Source organism: Lutjanus erythropterus, chromosome 23 (genome assembly GCF_056507025.1).
Source record: "Lutjanus erythropterus isolate fLutEry1 chromosome 23, fLutEry1.hap2, whole genome shotgun sequence".
NCBI classification, from domain to species: Eukaryota; Metazoa; Chordata; class Actinopteri; order Lutjaniformes; family Lutjanidae; genus Lutjanus; species Lutjanus erythropterus.
In genome coordinates this window covers 17077488-17097594 of record NC_139339.1, presented here as the reverse complement: position 1 = coordinate 17097594, position 20107 = coordinate 17077488, and the positions used below count along the sequence as shown (strand labels likewise).

Genomic DNA, 20107 nt, shown 5'->3' with positions numbered 1-20107 from the left:
GCATCTAAACCGAAGAACAGTGGTGCCAAGCACACTCTGTACGCTTCAGCTGGGTTGGCAGCTTAGAAAAATGGATATTGTTGACCTGTTCATGCTGTAAGATGCGCAGAGAAACAAAAAAAAAACACACAATAGTATGGTTTCTCAGGCAAAGACGAGAGGAGTTTTGTTATAAGAGTTGTCGTGGACTCAGCCATCCACTATAGTTCCAGTGATTTTTAGACCATTATATTTATTTTTATAGTTATCGCTTTTGGTATGGAAGGCCCTTTATACCTGACCTACAGAGTTCTCTATCGTTTACTTTCTTGACTACCTGACACCAGGTGTACTTCAGTCTCTTCATGTAAGCCTGGAGATCCCATCATGGGTGTTCATTGACTGGTCTCTTGTCTTCTTCCAATTTCTTCTGCTGCTGGTTGTTGTGGTGTCCTCATCCACAGATCGTCATTGCTATTCTTGGTCTGGACGATGGGTATTGTCAATTCTTCTTAGGCAGTTGTTGATAAAGGTTTGCACCTTATTAATTGTAATCCCTGTCATTCTCTGTCTTGGTGCTGTAAAGCAGCAGTGATTTTACATTGGAGCTCTAATTTTTGTTTGTTGCTGTATCCCTCTCAAGTGCCAGATGTTCTTTAGCTGTAAGGAGTCTGTCCTTACCTTGCCCATTGTTACTTTGACATCTGCATTTGTACCTCTCTGTTTGTTAGTGGTACTCCAAAACTAGCTAAATGACTTCTTTGAATCGGGTGCTTTCAGGTGTGATTGGTTCAGCATTCCTTGCATTCATCCTCATGATCTTCATCTTTCCTTTAGGGATGTACAGTCCTACTTGTGAGGAGATTAGTTGTTAGTGTTGTGGTCTTGCCCTACATCTACCGATGGTTTGTTTGATAGTAGTGCCAAGAGGTCCTGAATTGATTTGATATGATTCAATATTGGTTCTTTTAGGTATATTTCAGCTATGATACCAGTTTTGCATGGATATGAAAGAGATTCTCAGAGAACTAATGCTGTAAATTGTAGAAGGAGCTTCCTATCCTGGTGCATTATTAAAACTATTAAAGTTTATGTTAAGAATTGACCCTGCAGTGTTTACCATGGCCATGCCTTCATAGCCTCTTTAAATTACCTCCAACAGAGCAGATAGTTCCACTTGGAGATGACGTGTCTTTTAACACCCGTTCTCTTGCTGTTTTGGCTCATTTCACGGTGTAGATAAATTATGTACCGGTCTGTGTACGCCTTGTGATCCCCGGAGTCCAACTTGCCAAGCATTTGGGCTGGAGAAAGCTTTGTAATCCTGGGCAGGAGCAAGAAACACCCACTGCAGCTCATGGGAAACCAGCTACATTCAAGCCACGTGTAACTAAAAATCAGTTAAATTAAGTAAACACCACTTTCTTGTTGTGTGAAGAAGAAAAAAAAAGAAGAGGCCGGCCATGCGAGTCGAACAAGGTTAAAGACTCACACATCCACGAGAAAAAAGCATATATAATAAAAGAGCTTGGGATTTTATGAATTAATATCAAATTATTCAAATGAAGATTGATTTTGAATCAGGACTGATCTCAAACTGGTTGGTAACCTGTCCGTCATGTATCACTCTACAGATCATTTCATGATAGTTATTCTTGATAAGATTAACTAGCATTGTGTCTCAAAAGCTTCCAGAGGGTCTCCATTTTGACACTGTTAAATGGCTTTTCATAGTTGACATACAGTTAGGAAGTCCACTCAATGATAATGTGGAGAGTAGCAATCTGGTCAGTATGAGATTCATTCTTCCTGAATCGTGCGTCTTGGTTCCAGAGCTGTTGGTCAGCTGCATCCATGTTGACTCTATTTAATTTGTTCTCTGGCCCTGAGAGTGGGGTAATCCCTCTACAGTTGGAACAGTTCCCTAGGTCTCCATTCTTAGGGAGCTCGTTGATAAAGCCATCGTCCCTGTCTGATGGTATTTCTTCTTCTTCCCAGATCTTAACGAAGAGTGGATACAGCAGCCCCAACGTGGTATTCAAATCCGCCTTTATTGCTTCTACTGGCATGTTATCCAATCCTGCTGCATTGCCGTTCAGTAGTGTCTGTATTGCTTTGGTTTCTGCTGGATATCTGGAGGATTTAGTGGTGGGGGTCTATTCAGCAGCTCCCCAAAGTGTTTTACTCATCTAATCAGCTGACTTCCTTTGGTCGTAATGGTGTTACCTTCTTTGTCTTTTACTGGTCTTTACAGCTTGCTATATTTGCCTGATATCTTCCTGGTGGGGACATTTTTTTTGATACCTTACTTGCATGTTTTTTTGTTTTTTTTTCCAAACGTTGTTTTATAATGTCCAAGCCCAAGTTCTAAAATGCTAAATGTTCACATTCACACAAGTAGTGCAGTAGAACTGTTGGGATAAACTAAAAATCATAAACTTAAATGGGAGCAGGAGGTAAACAAATTACTGAGTCTGTGCTGAAAGCTGCCATCTGATTCTGTTGCTACATTGCCCTTTTTTGGGTAAAAATGATCTCAGAAACATAATGTAGTGTTTAGTTGTAATATGGTAAAGATAGTGACCAGGTGGCTGCCATTGTGTCTGTGGTTTCCAACGGAGCCTCCCAAAACTCAGATCAAACTGTCAAACTGGACAATATTGATAAAATATAAATCAAGATTCTGTTACTAATATTAATATTGGAAAGACTGACCGCCATTATTTCCTGCTGAACAGATGAGCAACAATCAGCTCCATGGTTTTGTCGGTACTGCACTTGCTTTTGTTGCAAAAAAACAAAATGGTAACCCCACTAATGCCAAACTTGTGGCTTCCCATGCACTAATGGGTGATGTCATGTCATGGGAACGCCGTCCACTTATTCTGCTCTCTATGGACAGTGCGTGCACTTCAAGTGAGGCAACAAACAGTAAAGAGTTTTTTGCAAATGCTATTTGACCAAAGATCTGCTCTGTCTTCTTACTCCAATGTGTCATGTAGAACATTATGCTTATTTCTTCAAGCATAGGATGACTCCTCATCATCTGTACTCTTTTCTCTCTCTCTTTACCTCCTAACATCACATTATCACTAACATCCATCCCTCTCTCTCTTTTTACGTCCCATCTCCTCTTCTTGTCCACCACCTTCTCTGTTTTTCTCTTTCTCCATCCTTTACAATTCTTTTACCTCCTTATTTTACCCTGTCTTCCTCTCCATTTCCACTTCTTCCAACCCTGATGTACAACCTGCCCCGCTCTCTCTGTCTCTCCCTCTCTCTCTCTTCCTCTCCTCCTCTCCTCCACCTCCCCCTCCAGCGGGAGGTGCCTACTTCATGATCAGTCGCTCTCTGGGTCCAGAGTTTGGGGGGGCGGTGGGCCTCTGTTTCTACCTGGGTACCACCTTCGCTGGAGCCATGTACATCCTGGGAGCCATCGAGATCCTTCTGGTGGGTTTACCTTAACCCATTTTGTTCCAGGGTTTTATCTAAAATTTTAATTTAATGTAGTAGTGATTATTAAGGGGGGATTCCTCTTGTATTTACAAACCCTGTTCCAAAAAGCTTGGGACATTGTGTAAAACATAACTAAGACAGAATGCAATGATTTGCACATTACATACTACACAGGCTTGGGAACAGAGTCTGTTGCTACATCTGAATACAGGTTTTGGAACAACATATGCTGTCATCCAGACATCTTTCTCAGAGACATACCTGCTTATTTTAGCAGGACAAAGTTCAGGTACTAGACTGACCTGTCTGTATTCAAGAGCTGTCTCAAAACATGACAACGGGGACCCTGGTCTGCTGAGCACCTGAAGTTGGTTATCAAGCAAGGGAGATAGTATTTTAGTTTGAAAACTTCAACAATTAGATCACATTTTCTTTTAAGAACATTCAGTACTAGAATGTTTTGGAAGTGAGGATACTGTCACAGTGGTAGACATACTCCTGTCCCAACTTTTTTGGAACGTGTTGCAGACATCAAATTCAGAAGCAGTGTATATTTACAAAAAACAATTAAGTTTATCAGTTGCATTAAATATCACCTCTGTACTGTATTCATTTCAATACAGGTTGAAAAAGTATTTGCAGATCATTGCATTCTGGTTTTATTTATGTATTAAACAGTGTCCCAATGTTTTTTGGAATCAGAGTTGCAAATTAAACTGCCAATAGAACTGCAGAGCGATGTGTTCACAGCGACAATGACGCTAATGACACTATTAGACATTGTGGGCTGTGTTGTTACCATCAGAATGTGTAAACACATTTTATAATAAAAATTGTATACCAGCTCATGCCTGCTGTGATACAGTAAATGTGGTTAATCATGCAAAATTAAATAACTGATGGATCAAGCAAAATTCATGTTCAAGTCTTTGCATCGTCTCTGTTTCATTCACACTTTTGTCGCCCTCCTCCAGATGTACATTGCGCCTAAGGCAGCCATTTTTGAGTCAAAACAGCCTGAAGGTGAAGGGGCAGCCATGTTGAACAACATGCGGGTCTACGGCTCCATCTGTCTCCTCCTGATGTCCTTGCTGGTCTTCGTGGGCGTGAAGTACGTCAACAAACTGGCCTCTATCTTCTTGGCCTGCGTCATTGTATCCATTGTTTCAATCTACGTCGGAGCGCTGGTCTCTGCCTTCAAACCGCCCAATTTCCCGTAAGTGTTGATCCAAAAATTCAACGGAGGCCAGTCCTTTAACTCTTGCAATTTTGAATCATCAGTATACTTCTCCATCCACAGCGTGTGCATGCTTGGAAACAGGACGATCAGCGGCCATGAAATTGATGACCACCAGTGTGCGAAAACCATACTGCTGCAGAAAGAATCAGCTGAAAGAGTGGATTCCAACTTCACAATTAGTAATGGTAGGAGTATATCCTACTCACACCAGCCTTCTTACTTACACCTGTTGAGTTTCGTTTTTGACACACTGTATTGTTTCCATTAGAAAACAGCACCATGGGCCCGACCTTTGACCCCAGCCTCACTCCTGCTCTAGTGGAGAAGACTACATATCTTTGGAAGCATTTTTGCGACAGCCCAGAACTCAACGCTTCCTGTGACAAATACTTCAAATCTAATAATTTTTCTGAGATTGAAGGGATCCCCGGTCTGGCCAGTGGAATCATTTCAGGTAGAGCGTGTGTTTGTGTGATGAGTATTCAAAAAGCAAAAAAGAAGCAGACAAGACTGTTGGAAGTTGCCAGTTATGTGCTTTCATATCATTTTCTGTGCCTGGTTGTCAGATGATGAATATTCCATTATTTACAGATTAAAACTTCTAACATATTTGATAGCATTAAATTACCGTAAACAATTATATTTTCAGCCTCTTATGAATTCTTTTGAGGAATTCAATTTAATTTCAGTTCAGCTGAGTCTGTATAGAACCATATCTACTATGTATTAGTTTGTCCAGCTGTTCCCTCCTGAGTTGCACGCAGTTTATTGATTGATTGATTGATTTTAAGACCAAAAGATGGTCAAATTTCTGACCAGTGAAGGATCTTACCACTTGAGGCCATGATAATGAATTGGCAGTTGTGTGTTAACTGTTCATGGTAGTATATCGTTCTTCTTTATTTTAAAATTGTAATCCTACTAATAATACCCATTTTTACTAAATGAATCTGTAATCTGTTTACATCTGTTTTATCTGTAACTGTAGTGGAATATGGTTAACTTTTTTGCATCCAGATTATATAATCCTGTTACATGTAATCCATTACTCCACTATCTAGAGAATAATGAAAACATAATCTTTCTAACGAGCACGTTTTGAATCTCCCCCTCACAGAAAACTTGTGGAGCTCCTACCTCAGCAAAGGAGACGTGGTGGAGAAAGGCTCCCTGAACTCCTCTCGTGTTGCACATCCGGCCTCCACCCATCAGCCTTATGTGTTCGCTGACATCACCACCTCCTTCACACTGTTGGTGGGCATCTTCTTCCCCTCTGTCACAGGTATGGATTTGTTATTATTATTTATTTATTATTGATTTATTTTATTACCAGATGCAGTCAGCACTCAGGTGTCAGTAGCCAACAATGCTATTTGCACGTAGGGAATAAATAGTCACTGTAGCTGTTTACACCTACATGGAGGAGACATCCCATGATCCCTTCCTAACCAAGTAGTTTGGGTACCTAAACCTGACCAAAGTGCAACTGAAAAAATAAACAATTATATAGATAACGAATAAAAACAAACAAAAGTCCAAAATTCTAAAGTCAACGCTAGTCTAGTTTCACATAGTACTGGAGGAGAGTCCTGTGTTTAACCCAGTCATCTTTCACAACCTCTCTATGGAGATGTAATCGCTCTTTATAGCTAATCTAGTTGCTGTGTGAATATTCTCACCTGGGGAAAAATAGACACTCCTGTTTTTGCTTTTTGTTTGTTCCCCTTCCTCAAATACTAAATCAGCTGTGTTAAAGGGTAACTTAGAAATAGAAACATGAGACATGTAAACATAATGTTGCCATCCTTCTGTTATGAAAATACATTGTTGGCAGGAAGAACACAGTAGGTGTGATATTGATTCTTGCTCATGGTACAGCTGCTGTTTTAGGATCAGCTAAATCATGTGTTTGCCATGGCATCTATTGTTGGATTTCTTTTTACTCACTCAATACAATAAATTTAAACAAAATTCTGTGCAGTTTGGTTTGATTTCATACTTTAATTTGAAACTGTCAACAGCTGAAGACTGGAATGGATTTTCTGTAATGATTTGAAGAATATTTTGACCCTTATTTCGTTTAACACAACCTATGAACACTCATCAGATACAGTTTAAACAAACATGGTATGAGCTAACATATAGGTTTTCTTAAATAATAATACCAACTTGTAATGCTCATAGTAATGATTATATTCTAACCTAACTAAATGACTTTTTTCTTTTCTCAGGAATCATGGCTGGTTCCAACCGGTCAGGGGATCTGAAAGATGCCCAGCGCTCCATCCCCATTGGAACCATTCTCGCCATCCTCACCACCTCTATCGTCTGTATCCTCTCATGACAGATTAGTGATTCAATTTCCAGGCACTCTAATTCAAAAATAACTCAAAGAACCATTCACACAGAGAATGTATGTTTGAAAACTACATGCATACGGTCCTTCTACTGCACCTTAGTAACAAAGTGTTCATGCAAAATGCTGTCTATTTAATTATTTCAGGCAGTGTTTTATCACTGTCTGCTTAGCTGAATTGATTTCTCACTTTGTGGTACTATTATATCTAAAAGGCACTTAGCTGTCCAATCAAATCAAATCAAATGTATCCTGAGTGATGTTTTCCTGAGTGCTGACCATCCAGACCTGAGCAGTGTTGTATTGTTTGGAGCCTGCATCGACGGAGTGGTCCTCAGAGACAAGTCAGTACATCTGCTCTCTTATCTGACTGTATGTGTGCTCTGTTGCATGTGAGAGAAAGAGGGTAGTTTTAATAAGTAAGTCCACTGCTGTTAAAGCTCTAAATGGTTGTTTTGTATGTTTTTTTCTCCTGCAGGTTTGGAGACTCTGTTAGAGGGAACCTGGTGGTAGGGACTCTGGCGTGGCCCTCTCCCTGGGTCATTGTGATCGGATCCTTCTTCTCAACATGTGGCGCGGGCCTCCAGTCACTGACCGGCGCTCCCCGACTCCTCCAGGCTATTGCCAAGGACAACATCATCCCATTCCTACGGGTTAGAGCTGCAAACATTCATTTAAAATACAGGGACTCAAATGTAAGAAAGCCACTTTGGCCTTTGATATATACAAATTTATTGGTGCATCAAGGCCAAAATTTAGGGCACCAGTAAGTGATAATTGCATTATATGAAGACAGTATGAATACAGTTTGCTGATAATTAGCCTGATCAACTACTGTCAGTAATACAAACACACCTTTTTAGACTAAACCATTAATCAAGTCAGTAACTAAAATCAATCAATGTCATTCAACCTTATCATAACATTACTGTAGGAGTTACTTAGTGTTTTTGTAGGGGTGACAAAATGTTAAAAAAATTGCACATACAGTATTATCAATTTGAAATAAACAGATGCTCCCTGCACTATTTAGGGGAAATTTTACACCAGACTCCCTTTAATATGACATATAAACATTTCCTATGTTCAGTTGCAGACTCCAGAAACCCAAAATAAAAAGTGCCACATGTCTTTCTGTCAGTATGATCCTGTATGAATTTTATATTTTTTGATTTTGTTGCCTCAACTCCTTGCAAGACTGTTGGTTAGCTGCACTGTTTTAGTGGGAGAAGACTGTGGGAATGAGAGGCAGCATTAAGGTGTCTTACTAAAAAAAAAAACTGAATGGAGAATAAGATATATGCCGAATCCTGTTCTGTTCTGTACTGTTAATCCACCGGCTATCCTGTGTGTGTGTGATAGTATTTATTTGAGTTTTTTTTTTTGGCCACTACCAAAGTAAGTACCAGTTTGGTGCTGGTAAAATAGCACCCTGTCAGATTTTACAGCAAGTTGTAAAGTCTGTTGGGGCTTTTCCATGGGCACTTTGGGCCATGCCGAGTCAAACCGTGCTGCACTGATTTGCATTTCAGTTACCATTGAGTTACCGTTGAGTTGCACGCGAGAAAAACCATCTGTGTAATGGGGCCAAAGTGTGCCCGATGAGAGGCTTTGTACTTTCAGGTATCTGCTTTGTTTTATGCTTTCACCTTTGCTTTCAGTTACTTGTCAAAGCAGGTTGGAGCCCCCAGTGAATCAGTGTTTATTGAAGTGATGTAGAAACTTGATTGTGTGTGTATTTATGTTTGTAGTTGGCTAATGTTATTAAGCATCATTCTCATAATATAGGCAGTAATGTAGGGTAATTTTAGAAAGGGCATTATATCCACAATCCGCATCTGCGTGACTGGCTGTTTGTCTCTGGTATAATTCCAGCCCTGGAATATGCAACATCATGTGACATTAGTTCTGTATACATTTTTACTCTTTTTCCTTTGTGTGTGTGTGTGTGTTTCAGGTGTTTGGTCATGGGAAGGCTAATGGGGAGCCCACCTGGGCCCTGCTGCTGACAGCACTGATAGCTGAGCTGGGGATCCTCATCGCATCTTTGGACCTGGTGGCCCCCATTCTTACAATGTGAGACATGACAGCCTGTGTGTGTGTGTGCGTGTGTGCGTGTATGCAGGGTGTAACTCATGGTTTAATTTCTTGTCTTTATTTAGGTTCTTCCTGATGTGTTATCTGTTTGTGAACCTGGCCTGTGCCCTCCAGACTCTCCTGAGAACGCCCAACTGGAGGCCACGCTTCTCCTATTACCACTGGTACTAACGCACACGCACACACATTCACACACATGCACACACACTCACATTCACACACTTAAACACTGATCTGTGCCTCTGGTGTGTCCAGGACCTTGTCATTTTTGGGGATGACGATCTGCCTGGCGCTCATGTTCATATCCTCTTGGTACTACGCAATCGTTGCCATGGTGATCGCCGGCATGATCTACAAGTACATTGAGTATCACGGGTATGTTGCCATGGAGATGTATTCCCCCACATGATAGTACATGTACAGCATGGTCAAGAGCAGTCTATGTGTAAAAGTGTGTTTAGTATGTGTGTGTCTGTTTGCGGTATGAATCATCTAGTTGTGTGTGCACATGTGTGTGTCTTAGAGGAGTTCACAATATACACACCACGTTTCTCAGTGTATATTTATATATATATTCTCTGTGTGTATCAGAGCGGAGAAAGAGTGGGGGGATGGGATCCGTGGTCTTTCGCTCAGTGCTGCCCGTTATGCCCTCCTGAGGTTGGAGGAGGGACCTCCACACACCAAAAACTGGAGGTACAGTACTGAAGGCCGCTTTTCACTGCACCATCATAAACATCAGCATAGACACGGTCATTCCCCACATAAGACTGACTGATCCTTATAAATGCAAACAATAATTTCTTCCTAGGTTGTGGAGGAGAATCTGCTGTTATTGATTATATTAACTCACAAATCTTCTTCTTGCTGTTCCGCTCCAGGCCCCAGGTGTTGGTCTTACTAAAACTGGACGAGGACGCCCACGTCAAGTCTCCTCGCCTGCTGACGTTTGCCAGCCAGCTGAAGGCGGGAAAGGGCCTGACCATTGTTGGCACAGTTGTCTCCGGCAACTTCCTACAAAGCTACGGAGAGGCCCTTGCCGCCGAGCAGGTGTGAACTTCTTATCCTGGCAGTGTTTCAGTAGAAATTTAGTTGTGTTCGGGTTTCGTGTCAAGGTTTGTCAGGCTGCAGTTTTAGCTACTTTTAGATGACAGAGAGTCATGATAACCAATACAGGAAATACTGTTTCCTTCCTTTACTGTTACTATTGTTATTATCATTCGGGCTGCAACTAATATTTTCATTGTCAATTAATTGGTCAGTTATTTTCTTGATAAATAGGATGACATCCTCAAATGTCTTGTTTTGTCCACAACCCAAAAATGTTCAGTTGCCTGTCATAGAAGAGCAAAGAAACCAAACAATGTTCACATTTAAGAAGTCAGGAAATTTTGATTTTGATTTTTACAACACAATACAATGTTTTCTTAAGTCTACAGAATATGATGTGTAGGCTAGGACTCTACAGCACAAAAAATATATGTATATACAGCTGAGGTGAGGACAAGAAACGGGGAGAGAGAGTGCTGGGATAACATAAAGCAAAGAACTGCAGGTGGGAGTTGGGTGCAGAGGACTCACAGCCTTGATACATTGGCGCACACGTTCTACCACCTGAGCTACATGGCCACCAGCACAACAATATTTAATCTAAAATAATATTTTGACATGCGTTTTGTTTTTAACATAATATTGCACTTCCTACAATTTGAAAATTGCAGTAGGCTATATTTGGATTTGGATAAGATTTTGATGAATTGTTCAGTCGTACACGCCCCCAGTTTGGAGAGGCTGCAGGAAGCAGGAGTACCAGCATGGAAGCTAAACAATGAACTCCTGTGGACAGGGTCAGCAGCTCCTCTCTGCTTCTCCAAAACTGCATGCCAACCATCATTTACTGTGGGTAATATGCTGTAGATAAGTACGTCACTATATACAACCCCACATCAAATAATCCAAACTATCCCTTTAGTTAGTTAGTTAGTCCTTGAGCATTCCTAGCAATGATAGACAGAAACCTTTCATGAGCCTTTGGCCATGTATTTGTCTTATTTCAGACACTGAAGCACCTGATGGATAAGGAGCGTGTGAAGGGCTTCTGTCAGTGCATCGTGGCTCAGAAGCCACGTGAAGGCATCAGCCACATGATCCAGTCCAGCGGCCTTGGAGGAATGAAGCCCAATACTGTGGTGATGGGCTGGCCTCATGCCTGGAGGCAAAGTGAGGACCCCCAGGCCTGGAAGACCTTCATTAGTAAGTCAAAGACGATGGAGAATAATTCTGAAACTGTCAAACATGTTTGAGGGAGAAAATGTTCAGAGGTATTCTTTCCTTGGTATCATCACTTCAGTTGTTGTTTTTTCAGAGTTATTAGGCTAACAGTGCCCCCTCTCTTCCTTCCAGACACAGTACGGGTGACCACAGCAGCCCACCTGGCCCTGCTGGTGCCCAAAAACATCTCCCTGTTCCCCAGCAACAGTGAGCCCTGCACAGAGGGCTACATTGACGTCTGGTGGATTGTCCATGACGGGGGCATGCTGATGCTGCTGCCCTTCCTGCTGCGACAACACAAAGTAAGAAGGAGTTTTTCTGTATTTTATGCTGTATCTCTCCTCCAGTGCTGCATCTCTAATTTCTTTGTATGAATATTCTCTCCCCCTCAGGTGTGGCGTAAGTGTGGGATGCGCATCTTCACAGTGGCCCAGATGGAGGATAATTCCATCCAGATGAAGAAGGATCTGGCAACCTTCCTCTATCACCTACGCATCGAGGCTGAGGTGGAAGTTGTTGAGATGGTACGCTTCTCAGTAGAGTAAATCCAGATTTGAATTTAAGCAGAGCTCTGTGGCACAATTTAGAAAAAAATTCTATTTAGTAGATCCACACTTACTGATGTAATAATCTGAATTAATCGATATGGGAGGGGTTAAATTAAAATAATATATAAACTAATAAAACTTAACTAAATTCTGGGGCATTAACATTAACTATAAATCAATAAAAGTTTTGTCTGTGCTCATCTTTTGTTTTCTTTTTGTGTTCCCCTCTGCCAACACCTTTCAGCATGACAGCGACATCAGTGCATACACCTATGAAAGGACCCTGATGATGGAACAGAGATCTCAGATGCTCAGACAGATGCGATTGTCTAAATCAGACCGGGAAAGGGAGGTAAGTTTTGGCCAGATTGCGAGATTGTGATGACAGGGCGTAGAATTGCATATGGAGAGTTACAAGATCACTGACTTGTCTCCTTTAATCACTTTTAAGCTTCTACTCAATGTTTATTTGTCCCAGCGATGGATCAAAGTTGTATTAAATGATTAGTCAGCAGTTATATGCAAGATCAGCCATGATATTACTGGTCTGTTTTGTTTGTGATTGTCGTGCATCATTTTATCAGGGAAATCCTGGTAGCAGCAGCAGTAGGCCAGAGGCAGGTGGAGCTACAAGGTCTCAGGTGAGGTCAGTGATTATAGCCAGCTGGAAGTTCAACTGTAGAGGAATTTCTTGAGACCATTTTAAACATAGTTGCATAGAACTTAAGTTCTGTATTTTCATCTGTTGGTTCAAACAAAAGCAAGCTATTTTCTAGTAAAATTGTTTAAAAAGTGATTTACTGTATTATGGAAATTTTATTTCTGTCCCATATTTAATTGTAAAAATTAGGGGTGTCACGATTTTGATTTTTTTATCGAAATCCATCGAAATTACATCATGTTCTCGAGCATCGAAATCAAAGAGAGGATCAATCGAAATGAGGATTTGGAGAATCGTGACACCCCTAGTAAAAATAATATGTTAAATGTCATTGAAAATTAATGAAAACAAATTCATAAAAGTCCTGTAAAACGTCTTGTATTTGAAGCTTTTCAGCCCTGAGCAAACTGGAGATTATGTGGTTTATAAAGATCCCTCAACTTGGCTTTGAGGTCACTATTTTCTTCCATGAGTTCAACATAAAAAACAGATGTTAGAGAGACTTAAAAGGAGAAACGGCTTTGTTTTAGAGTTTGCAAGGTCTACGCATAATCTGAGATCAAATTTTGTGAAAGGCACTTTGTATATGCCTCTGAGAGCAGGATATATCTGTAAAATATTTTAACACAGGACAGAATTCCCCAGTAATACAAGGTATTTCGTTTATAACACTTGGAACATGAAAAGATATTTTTGTGCTGTGACACTTTTTAATAAACAACAGTAGGAACAGCATCCCCTGTTCAGCTTTATTATTAAAGTTTGTGTCATGTCCTTTTGCCACTGGTCTCCTCAGCGAGTACGCTGGAGTTTTGATGACGTAAGTTTACTGGTTACACAGTAGTAAAGTATCAACTGTCTAATGTAGAACAACTTAGATATAGTGTTCATAGATCAGAGAAAACCTCCCGAATCCTTCAGAAAAAGTTAACTATCAGTTAAACTAATTTTTGAATTAATGAAATGCATTAGTACACAAATAAATATATATTTTGTTAGCATATTGGCATAGTGAATAAAAGAGCATCCTCCCTGCTACAAGATAATGCTTTTCTAGTATTAGTTGACCCTGACCTTTGACATCTCTATTGTCACGAGGGCAAGCAAAAGGACAATGAATTAGAGATCCGAATCATACCAGATCTCACATTTATTACACTCTCGCTTATGTGAATATTTTAGTTCTTAAAAGCTTTGGTAACACTTTATTTGACGTTATATGTTTTCTTGATCAATGTCGTTACTAAGACATTGATAAGTTATGAGGTCTTAAATCATGACAAGTTGCCATAACAAGGACATTGACATTGGTAATGTGGTCTATGTTATTGTCGAGCTGTCATAACAAAGACCTCTCAAACAATATCAACTTTGCATCACAAATGACATAACTTGCCAAATACAATTATGAACAGTCAAAGACATTTATAAAGTCTCCTTCATCTTCATGACTGACATGTCAGTCTTATGCGCGCCCCATAAAACATAGTGTTACCTAAGCTGCTTTACCTGAAGGATTCATGATGAGTTTGTTCAATAATACTTATATTTGCTGATCTGGGTCAAATGTGCTTTTTTATTATTAAACAGTCTTTTCTCTAAATTGTTTGACTTTAAAAAAGATCATTAAAGAAATTTCTTCTACTTGTTTTCATTCCTCACTGCTGAGTTTCAGTTGCCATTTGACTCTGGTCTTTTCAGGATTATTGGCACTCATGTCGTTGTGTCCCTGTAGTTCACCTCCAGTGCTTCTGCTAGTGTAGATGCAGTTTTGTTTTAGCAGTTAGGTGACCTTGTGTTGTCTGTAGGTGTATCTTTCCCCCAGGTACTGGAGCACTGGAGTCCACAGCTCAAACACCTCCAAAGGAAACAAAGACAGACAGGTACAAAGAGAAAAGAGAGACAGGGAGAGACAGACAGGAGTAAGGAGCTGGGGAAGGGAAAGCAGTGATGTAGAAGAGGGAGGCATCGAATACGGTAGAACAAAAACCGTCGCGATGTGATGAGAAAGAAGGCGTCTGTCTCTCACCAGGCCCAGCTGGTGAAGGACCGTAACTCCATGCTGCGGCTGACGAGCATCGGATCAGATGATGACGATGACACAGACGGTGGAGAGAGAGACAGGCCGTCGAGCAGCGGTGGCAGCTCAGAGCATCATCGACGAGTTCAGATGACCTGGACCAAAGAGAAGACGTCACAGTACAGAGCTACACACTCTGGCTGCTCCACACCCGAGGGCTTCAGAGACATGCTGAGCATCAGACCGTGAGCGAAAATGCCACATTCACATGTTCTCTCAGAGTGTCTTTAAGTTTTAGTCAAACACGTCTTGTTTTCTTTCAGGGACCACTCCAACGTCAGGCGGATGCACACCGCTGTCAAGCTCAACGAGGTAATTGTCAACAAATCCCATGATGCCCGGCTCGTCCTGCTCAACATGCCAGGACCCCCGAAGAACCCAGACGGAGACGAGAACTGTATCCTTCACGATTAGGGTTGCTCTTTAACATTTAATTTACCAATTGCTGCCAGGATGCTCTTTTTTGCAAAATGCAAAAACAACTTCAAGTGAGAATCAAACCTTTTTTGTTAAATTGAGAAAGCTTTTTCTAATTTTGCCCATTCAGTCAGCCTCATGCAATACTTCAAAACATGCTTAAAAATATTATAACATAATGTGCCTTAAAATATAATTATTGTTATTATTATTGAAATGATTGAATATCAGAGTCAGTAGAGTGTTTAATCAGTAAAGTAATAGTATACAATAATATGCCAGTTAAGAAGTAAAATGTTTGTTATTCAGTCAGAAAGCATTTTCAGGGCTTGTGGTTTCAAAAGTAGACATTTTCTTTATTGTCTTGTTATTACCACAAAAGTCCTAATCTGTTGTAACAGTGTATCACTTTATTTTCTTATAGCACAAAATATTCTTGTTATTTCTGGTTATTTTAATGATACAGAGCCTATCTAAGCTCATATGGGCACCTTCTGTGATGAGGTACAGCTAACAGATACAGACAATCACATGTGGGGACAACAGTATGCTCACATAGCATAAAGCAGAGGTGTCAAACTCAATCACAGAAGGGGCCAAAATTTAAAACACAGTCTAGGTCGAGGGCCAAACAGGATTAACATTTATTGAACAGTGTAAAACTGACTATATTTTATTCAGAAATATGAATTTGAACAGCCAGACTGCAACAGCTTTTTCCTCAAAATAAATAAGATTTAAATTTATTTATTTTTTTTTTTTTTAAGATTTTTTTTCTTGCTCACATATCCAGGTGGGGGTTACATTTGAAAATGCTTGCTTTTTGTCTGGACACAAGATATCGCACACTTTAATCATGCAAACCCTCAATGGCACTGCATTTGGCATAAAAATATGCTCATATAATAATATTACAAACCCATCAGCCCATCAGGAACAGATGAACATACTGACCTGCTCAATTTAACATTAAGGCCAAAACGCACTGAGAACTTCAACAGAAAAGTCAACTGTAGCTTCTATGGTGCACTGCAGGCTTCAGATTTAAAATCTAACACCACAGAACCAGCAGTATTTTAGGAAAATTTTAAACTGCACACTGAGGAGATGAAGAGGAGAGACAGAGTCTGGACTCTTAATCATCACTTACAATAATGCAGCAATTAAGTATTTAAAAGTACACAAATCAGACTTGGAGTTTAAAAATAGCACGCACCACAGAAGTGTACATTAATATTATGATTCATGATCATAAAAAGTTTTTTATATCAAGTCGACACATCTGTCCATATTGACATGCTCTCCTCTCTTATTTTTATTTTTACCTGGTTTCAGGTGGAGCTGCAGTTCATCTCCCTCCTCATATACTTGTTTCTTTGCACTGAGTCAGTTGCCTAAACAGACAAGCCTGTTTACATTGTCGTTTGACAGAAGCTCGCATCTTCGCGACTGCGAGCTGATTTATTTCTCGAGTTGCGTGGCAGCTGTGGCAGTGCATTGTGGGACTTGTGGTATGAGTGGTGGGAGTGCTATTTACCCACGGGACATTCATAATACACACGTGAAATTATCTTGTGGGCTGTATACAATTTAATCGCAGGCCAGCGTTTGACATGTGGCATAAAGAAACCTACAGAAACTCCTTAACTTGCTGCCCAGACATGGAGTTCCTCGAGGTTCTAACAGAAGGACTGGAGCGTGTCCTGCTGGTCAGAGGTGGAGGAAGTGAAGTCATCACAATCTACTCTTGATTGGACAAACGGAGGGAAGCCAGCATTAAAAACGATCACGCAGAAGTGAAGCAAAGGGAGACGGTGGGGGGCCTGTTAGCTCTGGGGGACATGGGCCCCAAAAAGAGAGTCATTGGCTGCAGTGTCAGTCATCACACCCAACAACCCCCCTCCTCCTCCTCACCACCTACAGCTTTTTACTTTTATCTTTACACTTTTCTGTCACGACAAGGGTTTCCATTCCACGTCTGGCCCGCGGGCCTTGAGTTTGACACGTGGCATAAAAAAACCTACAGAAACTCTTTAACTTGCTGCCCAGACATGGAGTTCCTCGAGGTTATAACAGAAGGACTGGAGCGTGTCCTGCTGGTCAGAGGTGGAGGAAGTGAAGTCATCACAATTTACTCCTGATTGGACAAACGGAAGGAAGCCAGCATTAAAAACGATCACGCAGAAGTGAAGTAAAGGGAGACGGTGGGGGGCCTGTTAGCTCTGGGGAATGTGGGTCCCAAAAAGAGTCATTGGCTGCAGTGTCAGTCATCACACCCAACAACCCCCCTCCTCCTCCTCACCACCTACAGCTTTTTACTTTTATCTTTACACTTTTCTGTCACGACAAGGGTTTCCATTCCACTTACGTCAAGCTACAGAAATGCCAACACAATTCCACGAATGAGCAAAAAAAAAAACAAAAAACAGGAGTGATCAATTGTGTGTGTGTGTTTGTTTTGTGAGTCATCCACCTGAAGGAGGTTTGGTTTGTCGGAGAAAGGGACCACTGTTGTGTTAGGTGTGTTTGGGCGGTGGACCAGCGAATGAGATGACATGTATGAAGTAGAGCGTGCAAGAGAGGCTGCAAAGCGTCCCAGAAACGGAGCTGTTGTTCCACTGATGAGACTCAGGGTTGCTTTTTGTACAGAATGTATTTTGAACGCGGATGTGAGTGTTGAGTTGTCTGAATTAAGTGTTTTTTTGTCCTTTTTTTCCTCCTTAAAGACTCAGTAAAGTTTATTCCAAGTCATACAAACTGGAAAAGTAACACTGCATCAGAGGAAGTGAGGAGTTTTAAACTTGCTCAGTGGTTCATTTAAGAAAGTCATAGTCAAAGTCACATATCTAGTATGATCTAATATGTAGTAGTAGTTTTTTCCTTTTCTTACCTCAGAATTTGTTTTATTCAAGTTCAAAGTCGAGTGACACTGAATTGTTTTCTAAATCTTGCGCGTTTGTCTGAACTTGCTGCTATTTCTCAGAATCTACTCTCCTGTGTGGAGGCCCATTTTCTCCAGGCAAAGTAAAAAAGGCAGGCTGGATGTGATGAAAATAAAAATGCTTAAAAGTTTTATTTACTACTACTGCTACTCCTAATTTTGTCTTATCTCATAATTGTGTCTACAAATTTATCTTTCAAAGTCAAAATTCTGAAATAAGTTAAAAAAAAAAAAAGACAGTAAGTCAAAATAATTTGATTTCTAAATTTTGACTTAATAAATCAAACTTGTTTCTTTTTTTTGAAGATAATAAAACAAGATTTTGAGGGGAAAAAAGTTTTGACTTAATTAGACAAATTTAGGGGTGGGCAATATACATGAAATCAAATATTTTTGACCAAATACCTCCTTGATATTGCAACAATATTGCAGGATGACTATTGCATCGATGTCTTTACGAAAAATTAACATGATTACAGTTTTGATAAATAATAAGTAATGTGGATATTATAACTCAGTGGGTAAAGACACATAATACAATGGCTACAACAGTCTGTTATGTTCAGGAAATTATGTTACTGTTGTAACTGTACAGCTTTTAACATCAGGAAAAGTCAACTTTTATGCCATATCTCACGATAACGACATCCAGAATCTAAATCATATCTAAATTCATATCAGCATATCAATATAATATCAATATGTTGCCCAGCCTTAGACAAAATATTGAAATATTGGTAAAATAATGACTTTGTAAGATAACAAGGTAAGAATTTAAATTTCAAACAGGCAGAATTTGTCAGTATGGCTGTATGAGGGCCATTGTAGCTTTAAAAAAAAACATAGCCAGGGGATGCTGTAATATTCAGAGAAGAAACTCAGAATTTCCAATATTAAAGTCATAAATTAATGAGAGAAAACTCAGATCGTCTGTGAGATGAAAGTCACAATTTTATGATTTTTTTTTTTTTTTAAATGTTAGACAGCCAAATAATTTAATAGGAACCACATTGCTTCGGTTCATCCAAATCAGCTGTATGTAAAATAACATTTATTTACATTTACACACATTTTTGACTTGGCCAAGTCAAGATTATGACTTGGTAAAGGGATTTATGACTTCAGTATGTCAAAACTACAAAGGCAATTGTAGGTTTTAAAAAAAAAACAAAGAATATGGAATATTACCCCTTCCCTGGCTTTTTAATCATCATTTTTAACCTGCAATGGCTTTAATATACTGTTTTTAAACCATCAAGATTGTCAAAGTTGCCATCTTTTTGCCTTTCTTAGTAGAAATGGGCTTCCATAGACCTTCTCTCCACAAACTGATGAAAACAAAAGACAGAAATGATAGACAAATACCAAGTGAGACATATCTTCATCTGCAAAACAGTGAACTTGCATTGCAAACTCGTTGTAATAATCCAAGTTGTATGGGAGGTCCCAGAAAGTAACGTTAGTCTTCGCTAGACTCATCATGCCAATAGGCCACGGTAAAAAAAATATAAAGTTATATAAAAACCTTATATGAAAAATATGAGTTTTGTTTAATGAGGACCCTAATACTCAGTTTAAAGCGAGACAGGCCGTCGAGCAGTGGCAGCTCAGAGGTAATTGTCAACAAATCCCATGATGCCCGGCTCGTCCTGCTCAACTCGCCAGGACCCCCGAAAAACCCAGACGGAGACGAGAACTGTATCCTTCACGATGAGGGGTGCTCTTTAACATTTAATTCACCAATTGCTGCCAGGATGCTTCATCAGAGGAGCTCATCTGATGGTCGAATGCAAATCTTCCCTATGACCGTTTCACCCCACCTTTAAGTGTCCACTTGCACAATGTAGTGTGATGTATATCCGTTTTATGGACCGCCCATAACTTAGTTTCTGGTGCTGGGAATGTTAAGGAGATTGTGGACACTTTTGACAGCGCTGACACAGAGCTGTGTGCACTAAGCAGACAGACACCATCACTGCTTGGTTAGTGTAAAACACAAAGCCAGCCTTAAAGGTGAGCCCTCAGCCCTCATTTCTGGGTAAAAGGGCTTCTATGGAGTGG

General features: G+C 40.2%; 1 protein-coding gene across 9 annotated transcripts in view; it reads left to right on the top strand.

Annotated features, from left to right (window-relative positions):
• The window catches only part of slc12a6 (solute carrier family 12 member 6), a 38717-nt gene extending 19713 nt beyond the window's left edge, over positions 1-19004 (top strand). For 2 of the 9 annotated variants that reach the window (XM_084712729.1, XM_084712734.1), the window contains exons 7-28: positions 1978-2013; positions 3299-3429; positions 4410-4651; positions 4736-4860; positions 4944-5129; positions 5793-5957; positions 6907-7005; positions 7318-7375; positions 7510-7684; positions 8989-9107; positions 9194-9292; positions 9384-9503; positions 9720-9824; positions 10010-10178; positions 11186-11381; positions 11532-11701; positions 11792-11923; positions 12192-12299; positions 12532-12588; positions 14641-14873; positions 14952-15085; positions 16765-19004. In XM_084712729.1, coding sequence (XP_084568855.1) covers positions 1978-2013; positions 3299-3429; positions 4410-4651; positions 4736-4860; positions 4944-5129; positions 5793-5957; positions 6907-7005; positions 7318-7375; positions 7510-7684; positions 8989-9107; positions 9194-9292; positions 9384-9503; positions 9720-9824; positions 10010-10178; positions 11186-11381; positions 11532-11701; positions 11792-11923; positions 12192-12299; positions 12532-12588; positions 14641-14873; positions 14952-15085; positions 16765-16856 — 2951 coding nt within the window. In that variant the 3' untranslated portion in view covers positions 16857-19004. Of the gene's footprint in view, positions 1-1977; positions 2014-3298; positions 3430-4409; positions 4652-4735; positions 4861-4943; positions 5130-5792; positions 5958-6906; positions 7006-7317; positions 7376-7509; positions 7685-8988; positions 9108-9193; positions 9293-9383; positions 9504-9719; positions 9825-10009; positions 10179-11185; positions 11382-11531; positions 11702-11791; positions 11924-12191; positions 12300-12531; positions 12594-14416; positions 14492-14622; positions 14874-14951; positions 15086-16764 lie in introns of those variants that run through there. The other 7 variants (XM_084712731.1, XM_084712737.1, XM_084712738.1 and 4 more) reach the window with 6 other exon arrangements.
• The last annotated feature ends 1103 nt before the right edge of the window (positions 19005-20107 follow it).